The sequence below is a fragment of the Egretta garzetta genome, unplaced genomic scaffold (assembly GCF_000687185.1).
Source record: "Egretta garzetta isolate BGI_Z169 unplaced genomic scaffold, ASM68718v1 scaffold425, whole genome shotgun sequence".
Classification (NCBI taxonomy): domain Eukaryota; kingdom Metazoa; phylum Chordata; class Aves; order Pelecaniformes; family Ardeidae; genus Egretta; species Egretta garzetta.
In genome coordinates, this window is record NW_009259796.1 from 4328758 (window position 1) to 4347481 (window position 18724).

General features: G+C 54.2%; 1 protein-coding gene across 1 annotated transcript in view; it reads left to right on the forward strand.

Moving 5' to 3' along the window:
* Positions 1 to 18706, forward strand: part of XXYLT1 (xyloside xylosyltransferase 1) — a 37294-nt gene extending 18588 nt beyond the window's left edge. The window contains exons 3-4 of the mRNA XM_035895299.1: positions 3927 to 4059; positions 18235 to 18706. Of these exons, the coding sequence (XP_035751192.1) occupies positions 3927 to 4059; positions 18235 to 18631 (530 nt within the window). The 3' untranslated portion in view covers positions 18632 to 18706. The remainder of the gene's footprint in view (positions 1 to 3926; positions 4060 to 18234) is intronic.
* Positions 18707 to 18724: the final 18 nt, after the last annotated feature.

Below are 18724 nucleotides of genomic sequence, written 5' to 3' on the forward strand. Positions count from 1 at the left end.
CTGCTGCTGCTGCTGCCGGCCTCTGCCCTGGCTGCCTGCAGTGCTGGGGAGGCACCGACTTGCTGGTGGCAAAGGCGCTGGAGCAGGAAAAGGCAAATAGCCAAGAAGGGGATCTCCTTTGCTCCCATCAGATTCTTAGCCAGCAGCTGGAGTTCCCACAGCAGCCAAGGGAGTTGTGCCTGAAGGCTTATGCGCTTGGCAGCTTCCCCCCGGCTCCATGCAGGCTCCTGCCTTTGCATCTCCTCTTTTCCTGATCTCCCATCCATCATCCATCCACTTCACTGTAGTTTTAAATCCACTATTTAAATCTCTTGCAGGCCATCCCTTCCTCAGGATATGGGAAAGTAGTCCTAGTCTACAAGCAGGCTCAAGGCCTGGGAAGGGCCATCAGACTTGCTGCAGAAGCTGCCCCCTGCCAGAGGGGCTCCTGGGTGCCGCTCAGAGCATCCAGACCCCTTGGCATGCACCCGGGGCGCCTGCCTGCATGCCGGCGTGGCTCTGCCAGGTGCCAGCAGAGGATGCTGGGCAGCAGGGCACAGGGAAGGGACCTCCACCTGCCTGTGCCCCCTTGCTGGGCTGAGGCTCTTGGGAAGGAGGGGACACCTGTATGAGAGGGGATCTGCACCAGCATCTCTCTGGAGTCCTGCTCTGGGAAAACCTCGATTCTCCCTCTCTTTGGCAGCTGAGCCCTGGTGCAAGGCAGCTTGGGCACTGGCTTTCTCTCCTGGTTTCCAGCACTGCAGACCCTGCTGTGGGATCTTCCATCCCTTAAGCCGGTCTTTCTCCTCTGGATGCAGCTGGAGGGAGGGTTTGAGCCGAGCCTGGACAGCAGCCCTGCTGCAGCTGCTGGTACGAGGCTGCAGTAAAACATTACGAGCGTTAAACGGGGCCAGCCTGTGCCGTAAAGCTGTCACTGCTAATGGAGATCATCTCCGCTTTGAGCGGTGTAACTCCCCTTTACACGCTGTGGCTGGAAGAGCCAGAGTTGAACGGAGCAGAGGGTAATACACAGTAAGGCACAAAACTCACTTGTCGAGCAAAACACTCTCAGTCTTCTACATTTCCAGCTGGACCCCTCCAAGCAGTTTGTGCCTAAGAGAGCACGCAATTCCTCCACCCCCACGTGGCAGCCAGGACAAAGCATTTGGTAAAAGGGTGAAAGAGCATGATACATCATAAAAACTGGTGCCTGGCCCCTTGCCAGTTGCAGGCAGAGAAATCATCTTGGCCATTAATCTATCTGTGCTCATGCTTGCTTTAAAAAAAAAAAAAAAAAAAAAAAAAAGGAAAAGTACTTTGCGCTCTCTGGGTCTAATTTGTTAGTGAGTTTTACCTCGGGGGGCTCTGCCAGCACAGCGTGGGACCAGTGTGGGGTGCTGGTGCTGGGGCAGGCAGGGTGGGGGTTGGAGCTTCCCCCAAGCTCAGCTTTCATTGTCCGCTGTGATTAATTGCAGTTAGTGCTCATCTGTAATTGTGGAGAACAATCAGATGACGTGCCTCGCAGTTGATTTAATTGAAACCTGATGAGGCGTCAGAAGGCTGCTGTGTGCTGGGGTGAGCTGTGCTGGGATCCTCCTGGGAACCCCAGCCCCTCTTCCCGTCCTTGGCAGCGCCTTGGAGGGCTCAGGCTCCCACTGTTTTGCTTGGGCTGAGCTTGTGCTAGAGGTCTGGGTCTCCTTGCCCTGGATTTTTGTGACCAGCCTGGATATTCTCAAGTGCAGTAGCATTAAGGATTTGAGGTTTTGCACCACTGTGGTATGGACCGCTGGAGAGGTTTGGGGTATTTGGGATACATGTCTCCTTCCTCATTGCAGAAATCCTCTGCTCTGCCGATTCAACTGCTTGAGCTTGAGCTAAGGCAGCTAGGAAGGCTGAGGGAAATTGCTTTCGGGTCAAGACCTGCTTTAGCCTGTAGTGAATTACTACGCCTGGGTTTTAAATCTTTGCAAACAGAGGATTATGGTGGTAGTAAATACTAGGTAGGCTTGGGGATTGCTATACTGCTGGCTGGCCTTTCCCTTTAGCAGATAGAGAGTGATGGATGTTAAAAAAATAAATTGAGATACAGCCTGGGTTGTAGCTTAGATACTATTTCTCCTTGATTTATATTTCTGCTTGGATGCTTCGCAGAGTAAGCAGTACATTTCTTGCTTAACCTCATGGGGCTTTTTCCTTCTTAAACGAGGACAGAGTGGTAGATACGACCAATTGCCAAGAGCCCCGGATTAGTGCAGCATCTGCAAAAAATTCAGAGCTGCTCTACAGCCCGGCGTCTGCTTGAAAGACAAACAGCAAGTGATGAATGCATTTGAAATGGCAAAGCTGCATTCCCGTGCCAGAGGATAGCTGCCCATGCCTGGCTGCTCTCAGCGTCCCCAGGTCTCTAGTCCCAACAGCAGCTTTGGGGCTGAAAACAGAGCGGTTGCCTCCTGCTCTCAGCAGACCAGGGGTAGGCAGCAGCCTGTCCCGAGCACGGCGGGGCGCGGGGGTGAGGAACGGCGATGGTGTGAAGGCTGGAGCATGGGCTGCGCCACAGAAACGCCAGCCTGATGGGAAGCCCTGCCCATAGCCACGGAGGGTACAGGTGGCAGAGGGTGAGGGCAGGCTGGGCTCGTCCTCCTGCCTGCAAGTACTGGGCAGGAGGAAGGATGAGGGCCTTGTTTGCTAATTGCTGTGAAAGCGGTGGTGACACACACCTCCAGCCTGCAGAAAGCTGTAACGGCACCTGTGCATGACGAGTGGGGGCCGAAACAGGTTGACACTGTCTTTTTAATCCAATTAGTGCCAAGTGCTAAGCGACCCGGCCAATTTGCTCTGGGCTTTTATAACACATATAAATAGCGTTGGCATTACGTAATGCCACAGGGGATGGCTTGACTCTGCTTGCAGTCCCCAAGCAGGGCTGAGCTTTGCTGGCCAGAAGGTGACCATGGCTTTGCCCAGGGCTGGAGGAACCCATGGGACAGTCCAATCTCTTGTAGCATTTGCTACATTCCACTTGGCCTGCTGCAATCTGTACAACATCCCCAGGTCTGCCCAGGACAAGCAGTCTTGATGAGACTTGTCTCCTGCACCCTCTCCCAAGCAATGTCTCCATTAGTCGGTCTTGTGTGCTGCAGGGGTGACTATGACAAATGCAGGCAGGGGCCTGACCCTGCTGATGAGCTCAGGGCTGGCCTTGGTAAAGATGTCCTCCAGCTTCTCCTTGCTCTCAACTTTCCCACTGCAAGTGGAAGACGCTTCCATATCTGCACAACCTTCCTTATCTCTGACAGAGTACCACTACCACTGCTGCAGACCTTCAGCAGTTCCATGTGGGCAGGGGGCTGCACTCTCTGCGCTCAGGGAAGCCCATGTCAGGCTGCTGGCAGCTAATGAGCTTGTCCAGGTGTTACTGAGGGTGTCATGTGGCTGATGGCATTACTGATGTTGTCAGTGATGTGAATTGCTCTGATGCTTTGAGCCAGGGATGCTGTGGGGGCTGGAGCTGGGAAACACTCATGGACTTGATAGCTTTTCCCAGAAGTACCTAAGGTGAGCATGGGGTTTTGTGTGGCTGCTCCTGCAGAAGCACTTCCAGAAAGCGGGAGGCTGAGTTGGAGCTACCTCTTGCTTTTGTCAGTCATATGGAAAACCGGTCTTCTGGAAGGAAGGTGGGAGTGGATAGAAGCAGGAGGTCACCAGAAATCGTTTCCAAAGTAAATCATGTCTAAAATGCGTAGTGGTAAATGCTGTTGTGGTGGTTGACAGTTGGTGGCTTTATATAGAGGTTGCAGCTGGATTGAGTTTGCCCTTGACTGGCTGAGTCTTGCCCATGGAGCTGATGGCACCAAATCCTCATTGGGTATAATTTGTCATGTCACCATTGGTCATCACTGGCTATGATTTTGTCTTGTATAGCTGATTTTTCCTCTTTGTGCTTTCAGAAATAACACAGATCATCCAGGTAGACTTGGACCTGAAGTATAAGACCAACATCCGAGACCTGTTTGATGAATTTGACAACTTCCCGGAGGGAGCAGTCATCGGGATTGCCAGGGAAATGCAGCCAGTGTACAGGTACAGCCCCCTCCCCATGGGGAGCAGGGGGTGGGCAGCAGGCAGCTGGTGTGTCTTCAACTCAGGTCAGTTTTTGGAAGAAAATCTAGGGGGAAGCAGCTCCCTGCTTTAATCCCTGCAGGGAGACTTAATCTGAAACTTGTAGGTCAGTATGAACAAAGTGTACACTCTCGCTGTGGTTTCCTTGTTCTCATGTGCCGACACAAGGCTTCCAGAACCAAGTTCCTGGTCATAGGTGCCAAAATCCATACCTAGATTATAGCAAATCCGCTAGAGGTGTGTTTGCCCAACCACTCCTGCTGAGGTGCTCTGATGGCATTCTGCAGCATCAGTTTGTGTGTCGGGGCTCAGAGGTTTTGGCTGTGAATATTGCCACTCTGCCCAAGGAGGAGCAACATCTTAGCCCACGTGGGCCTGGGACCAGCATGTTTCAGCTGTGCTTTTGCATCGTGTTAGTCTGATGAAGAGGAAGGTACGGTCAGCGCTTGCCTTGCGTCCTGCTGTATAGCTTTCTTCTTTGCTCTCCACCCGTGTTTTCCGCAAAATGTCTGACCCAGTATTCAGGGAATCCCCCTGACCTGATGTTTAAGCAGATCAGTTTGCCTTCTCCAGCCAGTAGCTTGCTTGCAGTGAGTGTGAACCCCATCGTTTGCTGATATGAGAAATCTTTTGGGAAATGCCTAAAATGGCTGACACAGTGGAGAGATGTGTCTTCCAGTCCCCATTGGTTGGTGGAATTTGGTGGTTGCTTCATTTCCCTGTAGGCAGAGAGTAGGGATTGAGTTTGGGCAACAGTGAGGTTCTGTCAGTGCACCTTCTGTTGAAGAAATACTCCACCAGGAAAGAGCGAGTGGGCAACTCTGTTGGTGACCTGGGCTTGCAAGCACACGGATAGCCCCATGGTCACTTGCTCTTCAGACCCTTGGTCCACCAGCCGCTGCTGACTGTGGTGGGAGCCATGCACCGAGGGGTGGCCTTGCTCTTCCCACTCACAGGCCACCGGTGGGCTTTTTAGGGACACAGATATTTCCAGGCTGCTGTGTAAAGAAATTGATTTGGTTTAGCCTGCATTGTTCCAAGGATGAACCTCAGGTTTTGTTTTAGTTCAGAGTGAATCAGATCATCAACTCAGGATGCCTTAATGGCTTCTCAGCTGAGCAGAGTTTGAACGTTTGCGATGGCTTGGCTAGATTTGGTAATCCTAATGGAAATGTTCTTGGAGAAAGGTAAGAAAGCTTAAGAGCTCTGTATGTCTTTTCCTTCCCTACTGGAAGCCTTAGTAGTGAGACCAATAACTGAACCTCCTAAGACATGTCCAGCAGTGTTCTTGGGAAAAGGCTGTGCTGCAAAGATCTGGACCAGCCATTCTTGCTGCATGTGCATCCAGATGGGATGAGGGTGGACCCAGAGAGAAGTCACCAGCGGGGGATTGGTGGTCATTACTCACTGGTGATCATTTCCTAGAAGCCCAAGCCAGCTGAGAGCGTGCTCATGAGAGCATTGCTGGTTGCTCAAACTGCGGAAGTCACCACTGTTCCCAGGCTGGAAGAAGGCATCTCTGTGCCTGTGGCAGAAGTGTAACCTCCCCTCCTGGCTGGTGACTTGGCAGGGAGAGCCGGGACCAGAGGAACGTGGATGCTGAGGTCTCCTCTCTGTGAGGTGGCACCGTGCTCAGAGCATGGAGGGTTCCTGTATCCGCTTTGGGTGTCCTGGCAGGATTTTGGTGCCCAGAATGGTAAATCCAGCCCTGGCAGAATGGTAAATCCAGCCCTGGTTAATCATATCCAATTGTTAGAGCTTAAAGCGGGATGGAGGGAGCAGCGACAGCCGAGCGCGGCCGTGGGGCTGTGTCGGATTGTCAGCCTCAGTCAGCGCTGCCCAGCAGGGCAGATCCCGTTCGTTAGCGGCGCAGCCTGTTACGGGATAAACTAAGCATTTGTTTGCCTGAAGTTAGTCCATGTCGGAATTGCTCTGTGTTTCTGTCTCTGCAGAGATCAGTTTTGCATTATTTCCATGCATAGCTAGGGAGTGGGGATGGTGTTCTGCCTGGATGTGGCTTGTGGGACTAGGCGTGCCTGGAGGGGACCGAGTTCAGCTTTGGGGTGCTCCACTGGAGGGAGAGATCTCCGGCACTGCAGGGACAAGGCATGGGACCACAGGGCTGAGCACTGAATATCTGACCTGAGCCAAAGCCGTGCCCTCCCTGCTCCTGCCACCCGTGGTGGGGACAAACAAGCCAAGCAATAACAGCCCTCACAGGCTGCATTTTTGGGCTGAACTTTCTGTTTTTGTAGTTTTGACGTTCTGGGTCACTTTGGGCTATGTTGTGCTTTTCTTCTTGTGCTGTTTTGATCTTCATGTGAAAACAAGTTCCTGATCCTTCTTGTCACCAGATCACCCGGCACGGGGTGAGCTGTGCAAACGCCAGCCTGCCCTCCCGCCGAGCCCTCCGCCCCGCAGGGCTCACACCTCCTCCTAAAAGGGTTTCCAGACAAAAACGCGAGCTGACGAAGCATGAGTGCCTTTGTTAAAAAAAAAAAAAATCTTTGCTATTTTTATACTTTAGCAAGATAAAACCCCATTGTAGGTGTGAAATAAGAGGTGCCAGCTCTAGCTGTGTGATTTGCCACATGCACAGGCTTGAAGCATCAATTGGGAAAGTGGATGTGGGGGTTGAGGAGGGTTACCAGGCTGCGGGGCGATGGCAGGGTCTCTCGATTTCCACTCATGTTTTCCTCCCCACTTCATGCAGCTCTCTGCAGCACCAGCACTGCCCAGAGGGATTTATCCCAGCATTGCTCCTTTGCACTCAAACCATTCCCAGCAAGGTGATGTGGTTGGATTTGCTGCTGAAGGAGATGCCAGCATCCTGGTACCTGCTTCCACAGCAGAGAGGGAGGTGTTTTCCAAGCAGGACGCGGTGCCCGTGGCCGTGACTCTGCGGCGGTGTGGGTGCACCCTTGCCTAGCGGTTGTGTCAGTGTGAACCATGGCTGCGCCGGCACACATTCAACACTGAGGCCTTAACAGCAGGGTAGCAAAATGTCAGAGGTGGGTCAGCAAAGCTTTCCGGATCTTGCTCACAGATCTGTGGACTCGCACCCTTGGGGCAGGGTAAGCAGTGGCTGGGAAAGGTCTGGGTGCCATCTTCCCCTCTCTGTAGCAGTGGGGAAGAGGGATGGAGATCAGTCCACTTGGCTGTGGTGGATCCTTGTTACCTACTTGGCCTGTACCAGAGGAGGTAAATGGGTAGTGAAACACTGGAACGGGTTGCCCAGAGAGGTAGTGGAGGCCCCATCCCTGGAAACATTCAAGGCCAGGTTGGATGGGGCTCTGAGCAACCTGATCTAGTTAGCGGTGTCCCTGCTCCCTGCAGAGGGGTTGGACTAGATGACCTCTAGGGGTCCCTTCCAACCCAAAACATTCTATGATTCTGTGATTCTATGGTACAGACTGGAGTATTTGGTAAATGGTGCACTGTTTTCTGGGAGGTGATGCTGTTCCTACCCGTTGGCTGTCTGGTTGTAGGCTGCACTTTTCCAGGCATGGGCCGTGCCTGCAGAGTGCTCGGCTGCTGCGCTGAGCGCACTGTGCCCTGGCACGCTGGGTACAGCCGCTTGCGGGAAACAGGAGGAGCAAGAGAACAGCAAATAGGAAATGTCCCGGAGCCTGCTTGCACATCCTGAAGGTAGGGGGGAACCTTCAGACAGCAAAACAGGATGGCACGGGAGCGTTTCCACTCATTTGACTCATGCTGAAACAATGCCCGGCCGCTGTTTGTCTTGGACAAACGCATTTCTCTGAGCAACAGGATCTCCTGGCCCTCCTGCAAGGCAAATGCTGGGCTTTAACTGTTGCACAGCCTGGGGCTGGCCTGTCCTTTGGGGTCGCTAAGGGTGGGTTGGAGTGGCACCCTGCAGATCTGCCTCCCCACCGCGCCCCGCAGGCCGGCATCTGGCAGGGGGTTCTGGGGGGAAAGGGGAGCTTGCAGGAGCCCACGTCAGATGCAGGAGTCAGTCTGAGGTCCGAGACCGTTGGCATCAGGTCTGCTTTTCTCCAGCTGCAGCCAAGGAAGCGGCACTCTATCTGGGTCAGACGCGTTGTCCTTCCTGCGGCTTTTGGATCTGATATGTGGCACAAGGTATGGTCGACACCTCTGTGGATGGGGTTACAGGCAGAGCTTCATCCCACAAGGGGCTATCCCCACTGCCAGGGCTGTTGGGGACACTCAGTACTGAGCACTAGGCTCTTCGACGCTTGTGGACTTCCCATGACAGTACTGGGTGCCTCCTGCCAGGCTGACGTTTGCATGCTGGCCTGCAGGCAGAGCCTCTTCTCAGCACTGACATATACCTGCTCATGTGTCTGCTGGCACAGGACCCACACTGTGGCCAAGACCAGGACCTCCTGCTTCAGCAAGAATGATTTTGATGAAAAGATTAAAATCTGCATCTGAAGTTTGCCTGGTCCAAAAGGCTTTTTATGCAAGGAAGTGCTTCTGCAGAGTCATAACCTTAATTAAAAATCTTGTGTTCCCCTGCAGCATTTCAGCTACTCAGGCGTGCTGGCAGTGTCCTGTTCACCAGGCTACAGAGAGCGAGCAATGATGTTCTGTATAAATAGTTATGTTGCACTGGGCCTCCTGTGGCAGATCCTGGCCAAATTGAGAAGTCCAGGCCCTCCTGTGCTCTTAGTCCTGCTAAGAAACATGCAAGCAAGTGTTGTAGATGCAGCCTGCAAGCCGGTTACCAGTCAAGCCCTCAGGGTGTGTGCGGGATGCATGCCTGGTGGGGCTGAGTGATGGGCAAGTGAAGCACACCTTGTTGCGGGTCAGCCTCCTGACCGGGCATGAGCAGCAGGGGCTGCGCCTGGGCCACCCCCAGGTGCGTGGGGGCACAGCAGAGGCCTCCAGCAGGGCACGGCCAGGGCATCCTCGTGCAGATGCCGCTGCAGCCTAGACCTCCCCAGGGCCTCCTTGCCAACCTGGCTCGGGTCAGTGCTTGTCCCTGGGCACAGGAGCTCAGCACCGCCAGGTGCCGAAGGGAGAAGACTCCCCATTTCGAAGCAGCCCCACAGTTGAGATGAACAAAGGGGGGAACACTATGGCACTCCGAAAAATGTCCTGAAAACTCTTAGATTACAGAAGGCAGAGCTTGAACCCCATTCTTACTCAGTTTCCTGGTTATAGATCCCTCTGCTCACGCTGGTGGCATGCGAGAGGAAGCAGGGCGGTGGTATTGATTGCACAGCTGCTCTCGGCAGCCTCAGGCTGACCCTGGACCAGGGCACCGCACTGTGCTCCCTGCTCCATCCCCACGACCATCCCTGCCTCTTCGCTTCCTGCGTGGTGTTGGTGCTGTTGCTGGCACTGCCATGTTGCTGTGGGCTCTGGGTGTCCGCCAGTGCCAGTGCTGCCCCCATGTTGCTTGCTTTGGAGGTCTCATTGGGGAGGACCTAACCCAGAGGTCCTCAGGCAGGTGCTTTTACCCCTTTTCTCCAGCTGGGAGCAAGGTACTTGCTAGCTGCCTGTGATGGTGGGTCTCAGGAGAGGTCCCAGACCTCAGGTCCAAGGGTGCACATAGCTGGGACTGGAAGGGTGGCTGCTGCCTCCATTGGGCGAGATCTTCACTACTGTCCCCCATGACAAGAAGCTAACATGAAATGGAGGCATCTTGGGAATCCACAGTGTTGGAAATGATTAAAGTTTGTCCTGCAGGAAAGGATGTCTACATCAGAGGGACAGCCACAGACTACAAAGGACCAACACTTGAGTCCTTGTATGGCTGCAAGGCCATTCACCTTTGCTTCTGCCTAAAACCTAGGGAGAGCTTGAACAGGACATTATTTTGTGGAAAGCAAAAGCTTTGTTTCTGCTTGTGATCGTGCGGGAGCTGCTGTAGGTGTGCTCTGTGTCACCAGGCTTTCTTTGTTTGAGAGCTGGTAAAATAACCCTGAAAAGCCCATTAATGAGTGGGAGCAAGCCTGTGCAACCTCTGGACCCAGAGGCACAGCACTTGCAGTGGTCAGCATTTGCTGGGAGCTCAGCAGCAGCGGTGCTAAGTCAGTTTGTCAGATGTTTGGAAGAGGAACGGAGTTACCCTGGGCTGTGAGCAGGCTAATGCTGAATCCACAGCCAGGCCAGGCTGTCGGCATGTCTGGGCTGAGACGGTACATCCTGTACATTCCCTTGGGATTTAAAAAAAAAAGACAAAGTACTGCTGACAGCTGTGAGCAAGGAAGAGCAGCTGGATTCCCCGGGTATCAGCTGAGGCAGGGGTGGTGGCTGTAAGATGTAGCAGTGCAGGTGGGCTGTTACCTGGGATGGGGCTTTCCAAGTTGGAGATAACCATCTCCGGCAGGCCGGTCCTCCTGCTTGAGTTTGCCTGGTTTCCTGGGCTCTTGATGCAGGCAGGTTGTCCTGATTTGGAGACTTTGCTCTTTTGCAAGTGCTTTTGCCCTGGGGGAGCAGCGAGCTGCCTACCATGACGAACTCTGTTTCCCAAGCCCCTCAGTTGGTGAAGGCAGGAGAATTTGCCTTGCCTGTGCCCTGCCAGGCATGGTGACACTGCTGCTGCCTGCCCACGGTCCTGCAAGCCAGGCCCTGTGCACTTTGGGTTTTAAACCATTCCGAGGCTTTGACTTGATTTGTGGCAAGTGCTGCTGATTGATGCACGGGTTCTAGGAATTCTTTGGCAACGACTGCCAAGAAGCAGCCAAAATTACAGAACAAGCAGAACCTGCAAGGAACTGGCAGCAGAGTTGCTTTCAGGAATTCAGCATTACTTTCTGATAAAAAATTATCTGAGAAGGTAAAGGGTTTTGTTCTTTATATCTGTGCATTATTAATATGTAGGACCCGCTGCACTTATTCCCGTTACCGGTCAAACCTGAAACATCATTTAAACACAATGAATAAATTTGACAAGATCTGACAACCACAACTGTGCAGCAATTAGCACAAATACTATTAATAATATTAATCCTGTTAACTGTCCCTTTTGAAATATTGGACATTACAAACATGATTTTTTCCAACAACCAAAACACTTGTGCATGTTTGGGTAAGGCAGTCAGGACTCTCCAAGCACGGGTTCAAACTTTACCTCCGAGGACTTTGCTGTCCTGCAGTGAGCATGCGTGGGTGGTGGTCCTCATTTGCAAGGGCTGCCCGAGAAGTTTGCCGTGATTTTGCCACAGGCTTTTTTGTTTGGTCATAGCACACAAATCACAGGATGTGTGTGTCTGGTGAGCATGTATCACTCACTGTACCTGCACTTGTCTTCAACTCCTGAACTTCTCAATTTCAGCTCCTGAACATCTTGGTTTCGATGTCTATAGAGGTAGGTGTCACCCCAGTGGCGTCTTCCAGAGCTGCTGCGCTTGTCACGGGACTTTCAAGAAAGGCTCTTTCTAGTGGTGAGATTACCGTGCAGCTTGCACGGCGTGAATTCCCGCGTGGCTGTCTCTCCCCATGTGCTCCTTCTCCAATCTCTGCCCCTGCCCTAAGCCCATGATCCCAGAGCACTTTGGTTGGATTAATGGTCTTGGAAAAGGGGCAAACCCAGGTGTTCTGCAGGAAATAGATGTTTCCGGGCAGACCAGAAGAGCCCTGCTTGTTCAGGCATTTTGAGAATAGCAGCCCCATTTGCCCTGGGGGATTTAAATTGCCTTTTCCATGGCACCGTGGTGCCAGCTCCATGAGCTGCTGCATCAGCTTCTCCATGCCCAGTCACACAGCTTCTTGCAGGGTCTGCACCAGCAGCCTCTTTGGCCTTTTTCTCTCTAATGTTTCACTTTGCAAACCCACACAGCTGACATTTTTGGAGGACCCTGTGGTTTTCCAGCTATTGAGGCTGTCCCAGCTGCCCTCTCCAGTAGCTGGAGTTGGAAGGTGTCCTCCTGTCCCGTGGGGAGGCTGGAGAGTCAGTTTCCCTGCCTCGTGCAAAGCAGTGTTAGCAGAACTGAGTGAGCAGGGTTTCTGGGTCTGTTTCCCCATTCCAGGAAGGACGGGGGGGGGTTGCTGGGGTACCTGCACTGGTAGATCATCAAACAAGCAAACAAGTGGCAGGAAATCCAGAGGCTTAGCTGCATAGCTGGGATGCTTTCTGGAGCAGTGCAGTGCTGGGGCCGCATGGGGAAGCCCCCGACAATCCTCTGGAAGGGCTCCCACAACACCCCCCTGCTCTCCAAAGCTTGGTGGAGGCTCCCCTTCGTGTTGGGACTCCTGAACAGGGATGGAGGCCTTTTATTTCTCCTCCCCACAGCAGCAGGTGAGCATCTCTGAAGGGAGAACATCTCCCCTGCTCCTGAGAGCCCCGTCGGTGGGCAAGGGTGGCCTGGGGGGAGGCTGCCTGCGCTTCCAAGTCAGGCAGGCAGGAGAGCGCTGCCGGAGCGGTGTCTGCTCACAGTTGTTACAGAAATCTGCCATTTTGGCAATAATCAGGCCCGCAGTGCTTGAGTGCCCTTGTGAACAGGCTGCCCCCATCCTTCCCCAGCGCTGAGCGAGGGGATGGTCTGAGGCACACGGCTGATCACTCCGCGCCGCTGCTTGCACCATGGGCGTCTGATCCATAGAGGGGAGGAAACTGATGTGACCCAGACAGTGATTTATGGTCCCACCTCTATTTGGAGGGTGATTTTAGCACCGGCGTGGGGTGCAAAAATTTTAGGCGGTGAGGGAGGCTGGCCTTGAAAATCCACATCCCAAGGAAAGGTTTTGCTTGCAAGCTGTGTTCGCAAGTTGCTGCTAATAATCTACTTAAGTGTGCGCATTTTTGGACTGCTAAATCCATGCAGAAATGTAATCATTGAGAATCAATTTGCTGCTCCAAACACAGGCCTTTTAAAAGTTTGGCATGCAGACCATGCTCTAGTAGAGACCAGTGCTGTACAGACATAATTTGTGCATTACGTGAGAAGTTAATTAAGGAATTACTGATGTTGTCATTGAAGAGCTTGCTCCATTGGTTCATCAGCGTTTTCCAGGGGAGGGCTGGAGGTCCTTCCTGAGCTGGACCCCTCGCCCTGAACCCGTCGGAGGAGGGTAAGGCAGTCCTGGTGTGCACACCACACATCCTGCCCTTTGTCCCAGGCTGGGAATTGGGGTTGCTTTGCCCCATGGTGACATTCTCCCCTGCGGAGTGGGGTGTACGGCTGTGTTGGTGATGCCGTTGCACATCGCTGGGTGCATGGTGCTCCTGCGAAGCGCGGAGCTGGGATTTCCTGGGTGATGAGAGCTGCTCAGCCTCAGCTAAGGCGCCCTGGGACGGGCTGGTACTGAACCTGCCGCCCCAGCTCCTTAAGGGGTTTGGTGTTTGCACATGGGAAATAAGCAATTAGCAACAAGGGCTGCTTTGTTGCAAAGGCTCCCTTTGCAGGGAGGGCTGTGCTTGCCCGGCCGAGGTCTGGCAGTGCCGGGGTGGGAAGGGCGAGCATGGATCAGATGCTGCTCTGGGTGCAGCACTGTGGCGGCTGCCTCCCTCTGTCTGGGCAGAAATTTGGAAGGGCCCATCCTCTCTGCAGCAATGCCTTTGTGGGGGGCTGTCTGGAGGAAGGGGAGACGGCCTTTTTCTGAGGGTTAATCTTAGTTGAACAAAGTTGTGGTAAGGGGCTGGCAAGTGTCTGCCTTGGTTTAGCCAAGAGAAGGAGAAGGGTGCAGGGAGGTTTCTTAGCTGTGCTTCTTGCTGAGGATTAGGGGGGAAAGCCACTGTCATCTCCTGGATGGATGACACCGTCATCCCCATGCCATCACTCTTCCCTCTCCTCCAGATGGGACAGAAGCTGCTGTCAGGCGTCTGGTTTCATTTCATGTCTTTTTGACCTGGCTCCTTGGTTCCCCAGCTGCGGGGGGGGTTATCCCGCAGGCTGTCTGCATTTCTGCAGCTGCAGCCGCATGGGGAGGACCCATGTTCTCATCAGCAAGGCTGGCGGCAACTGCGCAGCTGGTGTGGCAGGGTTGCAGCCTCTTGAACGTCTCAGGTGGGCACAGGCAGACAAGCCCAGTCTGCAGTCTGTGGGGCCGGTGCTTCGGGCTTGCTGTGGGTCACCCAGCTGGCAGTAACTCTGCCACCCTGCCTTTCCTGCCAGCAAGGGCACCCTGCTGCTTCACCAGCAGTTTCCAGCTCATCCCATGAGGTTGTCCCATAACCCAGAGCTGAAGTAAATGAGTGGAAGTTGGTGGGTTTGTACAAAGTCTTCCCCCCGCCCAGCGTTTGCCCCTTGCTGTGCACGAAAGCAAGAGAAGGACCTGAAAAATACAGCTGGTAAGTGGAGCGGTCCCTTCTGCCCCGGCAGCTATTCCCACCGAGGCATTTTAAAGCATGCGATGGCAGCTCTGCAAGCCGGCGCTGGTGACCACCGGCCTGCGAGGCAGGGGAGGTGCGGCTGGAGCGCCCTGCGCTGGGCCAGCAAGGGAAGTCCTGGTGGAAGCAGGGTTTTTTTATCTGGGCTGCCTGGGCCTGCTGTTTGAATGCTTGGAAATGCTCTTCTCCAGATGTTTCCTAGCACATGCCGGCTCTGTTTATAAACAGCTCCTCAAAGCAAAGCCCGTCGGGGCTGCCGGCCGGCGCTCGTGGCAGTGGCCCCACATGGCTCCCCCACACCATGCTATGGGGTCAGGGGCCCGGGGTCACCTCTTTCCCCTCCCGCCTAGAGGGGCCAGGGCCGTTAACAAAAGCCTGAAATGCCTCTTCCTTTCTTCTCCCCTCCTCCCGGCCAGCAGCTTCCTGCCCCGTTGCATCCCAGCGGTGGCCGGCATCTCCAAGCTGCCTTCCTGCCCTGGCCTTTGCTGGCGGGCATGCGGGGAGGAGGGCACCCCGGAGCCAGGGCTGGCAGCACTGCTGCCCTGCCTGAACCGCCTGTCCCCAGGGAGATCCCGACTGCTCCAGGGGCTTGGGGGAGGGAGGTGTTTCCATTGCATCCAGTTGGGGTTTGGTTCCTGAATGGTTGTCTGGGGAGGGAGTGGGGGGATGATGCACTCCCAGCACCCCCTCCCTGCCTCCTGGCAGCACGCTCATCAAGCCCCTGGGATTTTCCCCCCCCCATGTTTTGCCAAAATTTGAGGTGGGTGCTAAGGGGCAATGCTGGGCAGGACAGAGCAGCACGGGGCACTGGCTGGGTTAACTGTTTGGCTGGTTGCTGTGCTTCCCCAGCTCCATCTCCTCCAAAGAAAATGATGCTCTCAAACCCACCCCTCCTTCCACTTCCAGCTGGGTGGAGGTGCCTCTCAACCATGCTCTCCTCCATCCTGGCCCCTGCAGGACAGCGCCAAAACCCTCTGCTAGAAGGATAAAAGCCAAGCGAAATCCAGGCTAAACAGATGCTGCCAGCGGCCCTGCCAGAATACCTCTCCCTCGGTTGGCCCAAGCCCAGCGCTGGAAAGGCTGCAGTGCAGTGCAGCAAGCAGGTTCCCGAGCTGTTGGTGCTGCGGAGCTGCCCGCAGCTCGTCACATCCTGGATCTCGCCCCAGCACCCCTCCCCGGGGACGGCCCTGTCCTCCCCCCAGCCCCGCTCCCCTGAGGTCCCCGCGCGGCTGGGGGAGGATGGCCCCGTCACGCCAGCGCCAGGAGGAAGGGCTGAACAATTGCTGCGTGTCGGTCTGTCTCCTTTCCCTGCAGAAAAGGGCACATTGCTCCCTTCTCGTTATCAGCTGTCTCTGAGTAATCCGCTGGGGAACGACATTGCTGAAAACTGGAATCATTTGATACAGATCCGCTTTCACCCCACCATGGCCTGGCGATGCCAAGGGCTTGGGCACTTACATTTTTCCTATTCTAGCTGCTTGCAGGGGCTGTAATCTCATCCCTTAGCTTGGGCAGCGTGTTCTTGGAGGTAAGAACGTGAAAGGATTCAGCTCCTGTGGAGCTGGAAAGGTGCCTCCTTCTGCAGTGCTGCTCCCCCCTCTCCCTCCTGCCAGCATCCAGCATCACTTTTTGGGTACAGGGGTGGCTTTCCTGGCACTGTTAGAGAGAAGCAGAGACCAGAGTATGCAGAGGTGGGGCCTGAGCCTGTCTCTGCTCAGACCCCTGGACCTGAGCACCTCAGGAGGCTGATCGGTGCAAGGCTGGGTCTTGTCTTTGCAGGTTGAGCTTCCCTCTAAAGCTGCATGGGGAGAGCTTTGCTCTCCTTTTCTCATGAGCGTCCACGAGTTCTTTGCAGTGGCCTGGTGCCTGTCCCCAAGACATAACTGCTCTTTGTGCTGGCAGAGCCCTTTTATCTCTTCCCTGCCCTTTAGATCAAACGAGCAATGCTGCCCACGGGCTCGATGAGGCAGCCCGTCCTCCACTTGCCTTCCCCGGGAGGCATGCAGATGCCTGCTCAAAAACTGAGCCTTCCTTCCATGGGAAACTGGTGCTTGGAAAAACCCTTTCTGTCCTGAATCAGGCGAAAGGGAGCAGTGTAAGGACCCTTAATGAAATGAGACATTTCAGAGGTTCGAATCTGAAGCATCTAAATGTAAGGAAGTGATGCTGCAAGGAAGTGATGCTGCGTGATGGTCGTGGTTCTCCAGATCCAGAAATAAAAAAGGTGCTCATGGTTGACATTATTAATAGATCCACATTTTCTGCTGGGAATGTGGAATTTTCTGTGGAGGCTGCTGAATCTCAGCTCCTGCCTTGGCTGCTCTCACCTGGGCAAGGCTCCTTGCAGTTCCATGCTGTCCTGTCTCCTCTCAGGATCCAGGAGATCCAGAGGACAGGCCAGAAGGGTGGATTTAATAGTCTAATCTCTACAAGCCGTAGGAGCTTGTTGGTCTTGCAAGAAAAATTTCAATTTAAATGTTTGCACCGTGACTCTGGAGCTGTCCCCAGGGCTAATGTCTTTGCATCGTCTTGTGTCTGAACTAGCCCAGCTTCAGCTTCCAAGAATGGGACCACTTTAAACCTCTGGGTGCTAAATCCACACCATCTACTAACAAATTCTTGCTTCCTGGAGGTGCACGGAGACTTTGGTTAGTGTCTGCCAGATTTGGAGAGGCGCCAGCAGCAGGCTTGGCTTATTCTTTCTAACGGTGTTTCTCCCTGACATCTTCACAGCAAGATGCAAAAAAAAAAACCTGCTGTAGCTTTGCCTTAGGTGTTAGGGCAGGAGAGCACAGTGCTGGCACCCCTGGGCTGTCAGACGGAGGGGTGAGGGCCACGGGTCCCTCCTGCCCTCCTCTGAACCACAGGTCTGGCCAGTTCTCAGCTCCCTGGCTTTGTAGCAGAGGATGCTGCTTGGGGGCAGAAGACTTTCAGTCTGAATGAGAGCCTTTTTTTTGGGCGCATTCAACCCCAGCTGCTTGGGTAATAGCATGGGATGAATTCAGTTCCTTTAAGTGGGAGCAGCAGGTGTGTGTATGGCGGGGTGTGCTCACCACCCCAGGGCTGAGGAAGGAGCCAAAGACATTTTTGGGCTGCTTGCTTAGGTAGTCTAAATTTTTCCCATTTGACTCACCCTCTGGAGTTGGTGTATGGCTAGACGTGCACTGCTCTTTTCTCCTTGGCAGCTAGAAATTAGCTAGTGAAGATCACATCTGCCAGAGCTGCTACAGCTGAGCCTTCCTAGGGCTGCAAATGATGAAGGCAGTGCTTATTTAGCTAACGAGATGTTGCCATTGGATTTCTATTTTTATTTTTATTTTGAAGAAATATTTCTTCCACTTGGATTTATTTCAAGCCTTCTTTTTGCACAGCCTCAAACTGGGGCCCATCTTTGATCCGGAGCTTCCCCATAATCAAATAATAATAATAATGTTGCTGTGAGCTCTGCTGCTGAGATCCCATTAACATTTTCCTGGCGTGTGCCAGCTGTGGGGGCACTTCTGGTGGTTCGCCCTAGGCACTGGGGATGTGGTTTCATCTCCCCGTGCAGCTGTATGAGCAGTCACACCATCCTCTGTCCTGTTGGCTCACCACAGCGATGCTGGTAGAGAAAAAAGGGTCTTCAGGAGCGAGTGAAGAGTGTTTTGAAGTCTGTGCAATATCCTGTGCAGGGGTATGGAGAGAGACGTGGCCCATGAAGCACTGGGCTGCTCTGGGAGGCTGGGTGCCTCCAGCCAGCAGAAGACAAGCACTGCGAGATCCCTTGGGTGGGTGGTGGGTCCTGTGCTGTGATCCAGACCTACCCAGACTTGAGGTGGCTGCTCTATGGGCTGTGCTCCCTGACTCTCCTGTTCCTGTTTTTCCTCTCTTTGCAGGCACACGTTCTGGCAGTATCGCCGTGAGAACCCCCAAACCAAAGTGGGGGACCCCCCTCCTGATGGGCTGCCCGGCTTCAACAGCGGCGTCCTGCTCCTGAACCTGGAAGCCATGAGGCAGTCCAAGCTCTACAACCAGCTGCTGGAGCCTGCCATGGTGCAGAAGCTGACGGAGAAGTACCACTTCAAGGGCCACCTCGGGGACCAGGATTTCTTTACCATGGTTGGGATGGAGCACCCAGAGCTCTTCCACGTGCTTGACTGCACGTGGAACCGGCAGCTTTGCACGTGGTGGAGGGACCATGGATACAGTGACGTGTTCGACCAGTACTTCCAGTGCGAGGGTGAGGTCAAGATTTACCACGGGAACTGCAACACCCCGATCCCCGAAGACTAGGGCACCCGCCACCCCTGGGAGCAGCTCTGACTGCAGCAAGCCCTGCAGAGCTGTAGTGGCTGGGCCCAGCACGCCCCCGGGGGAGGGGGCCCG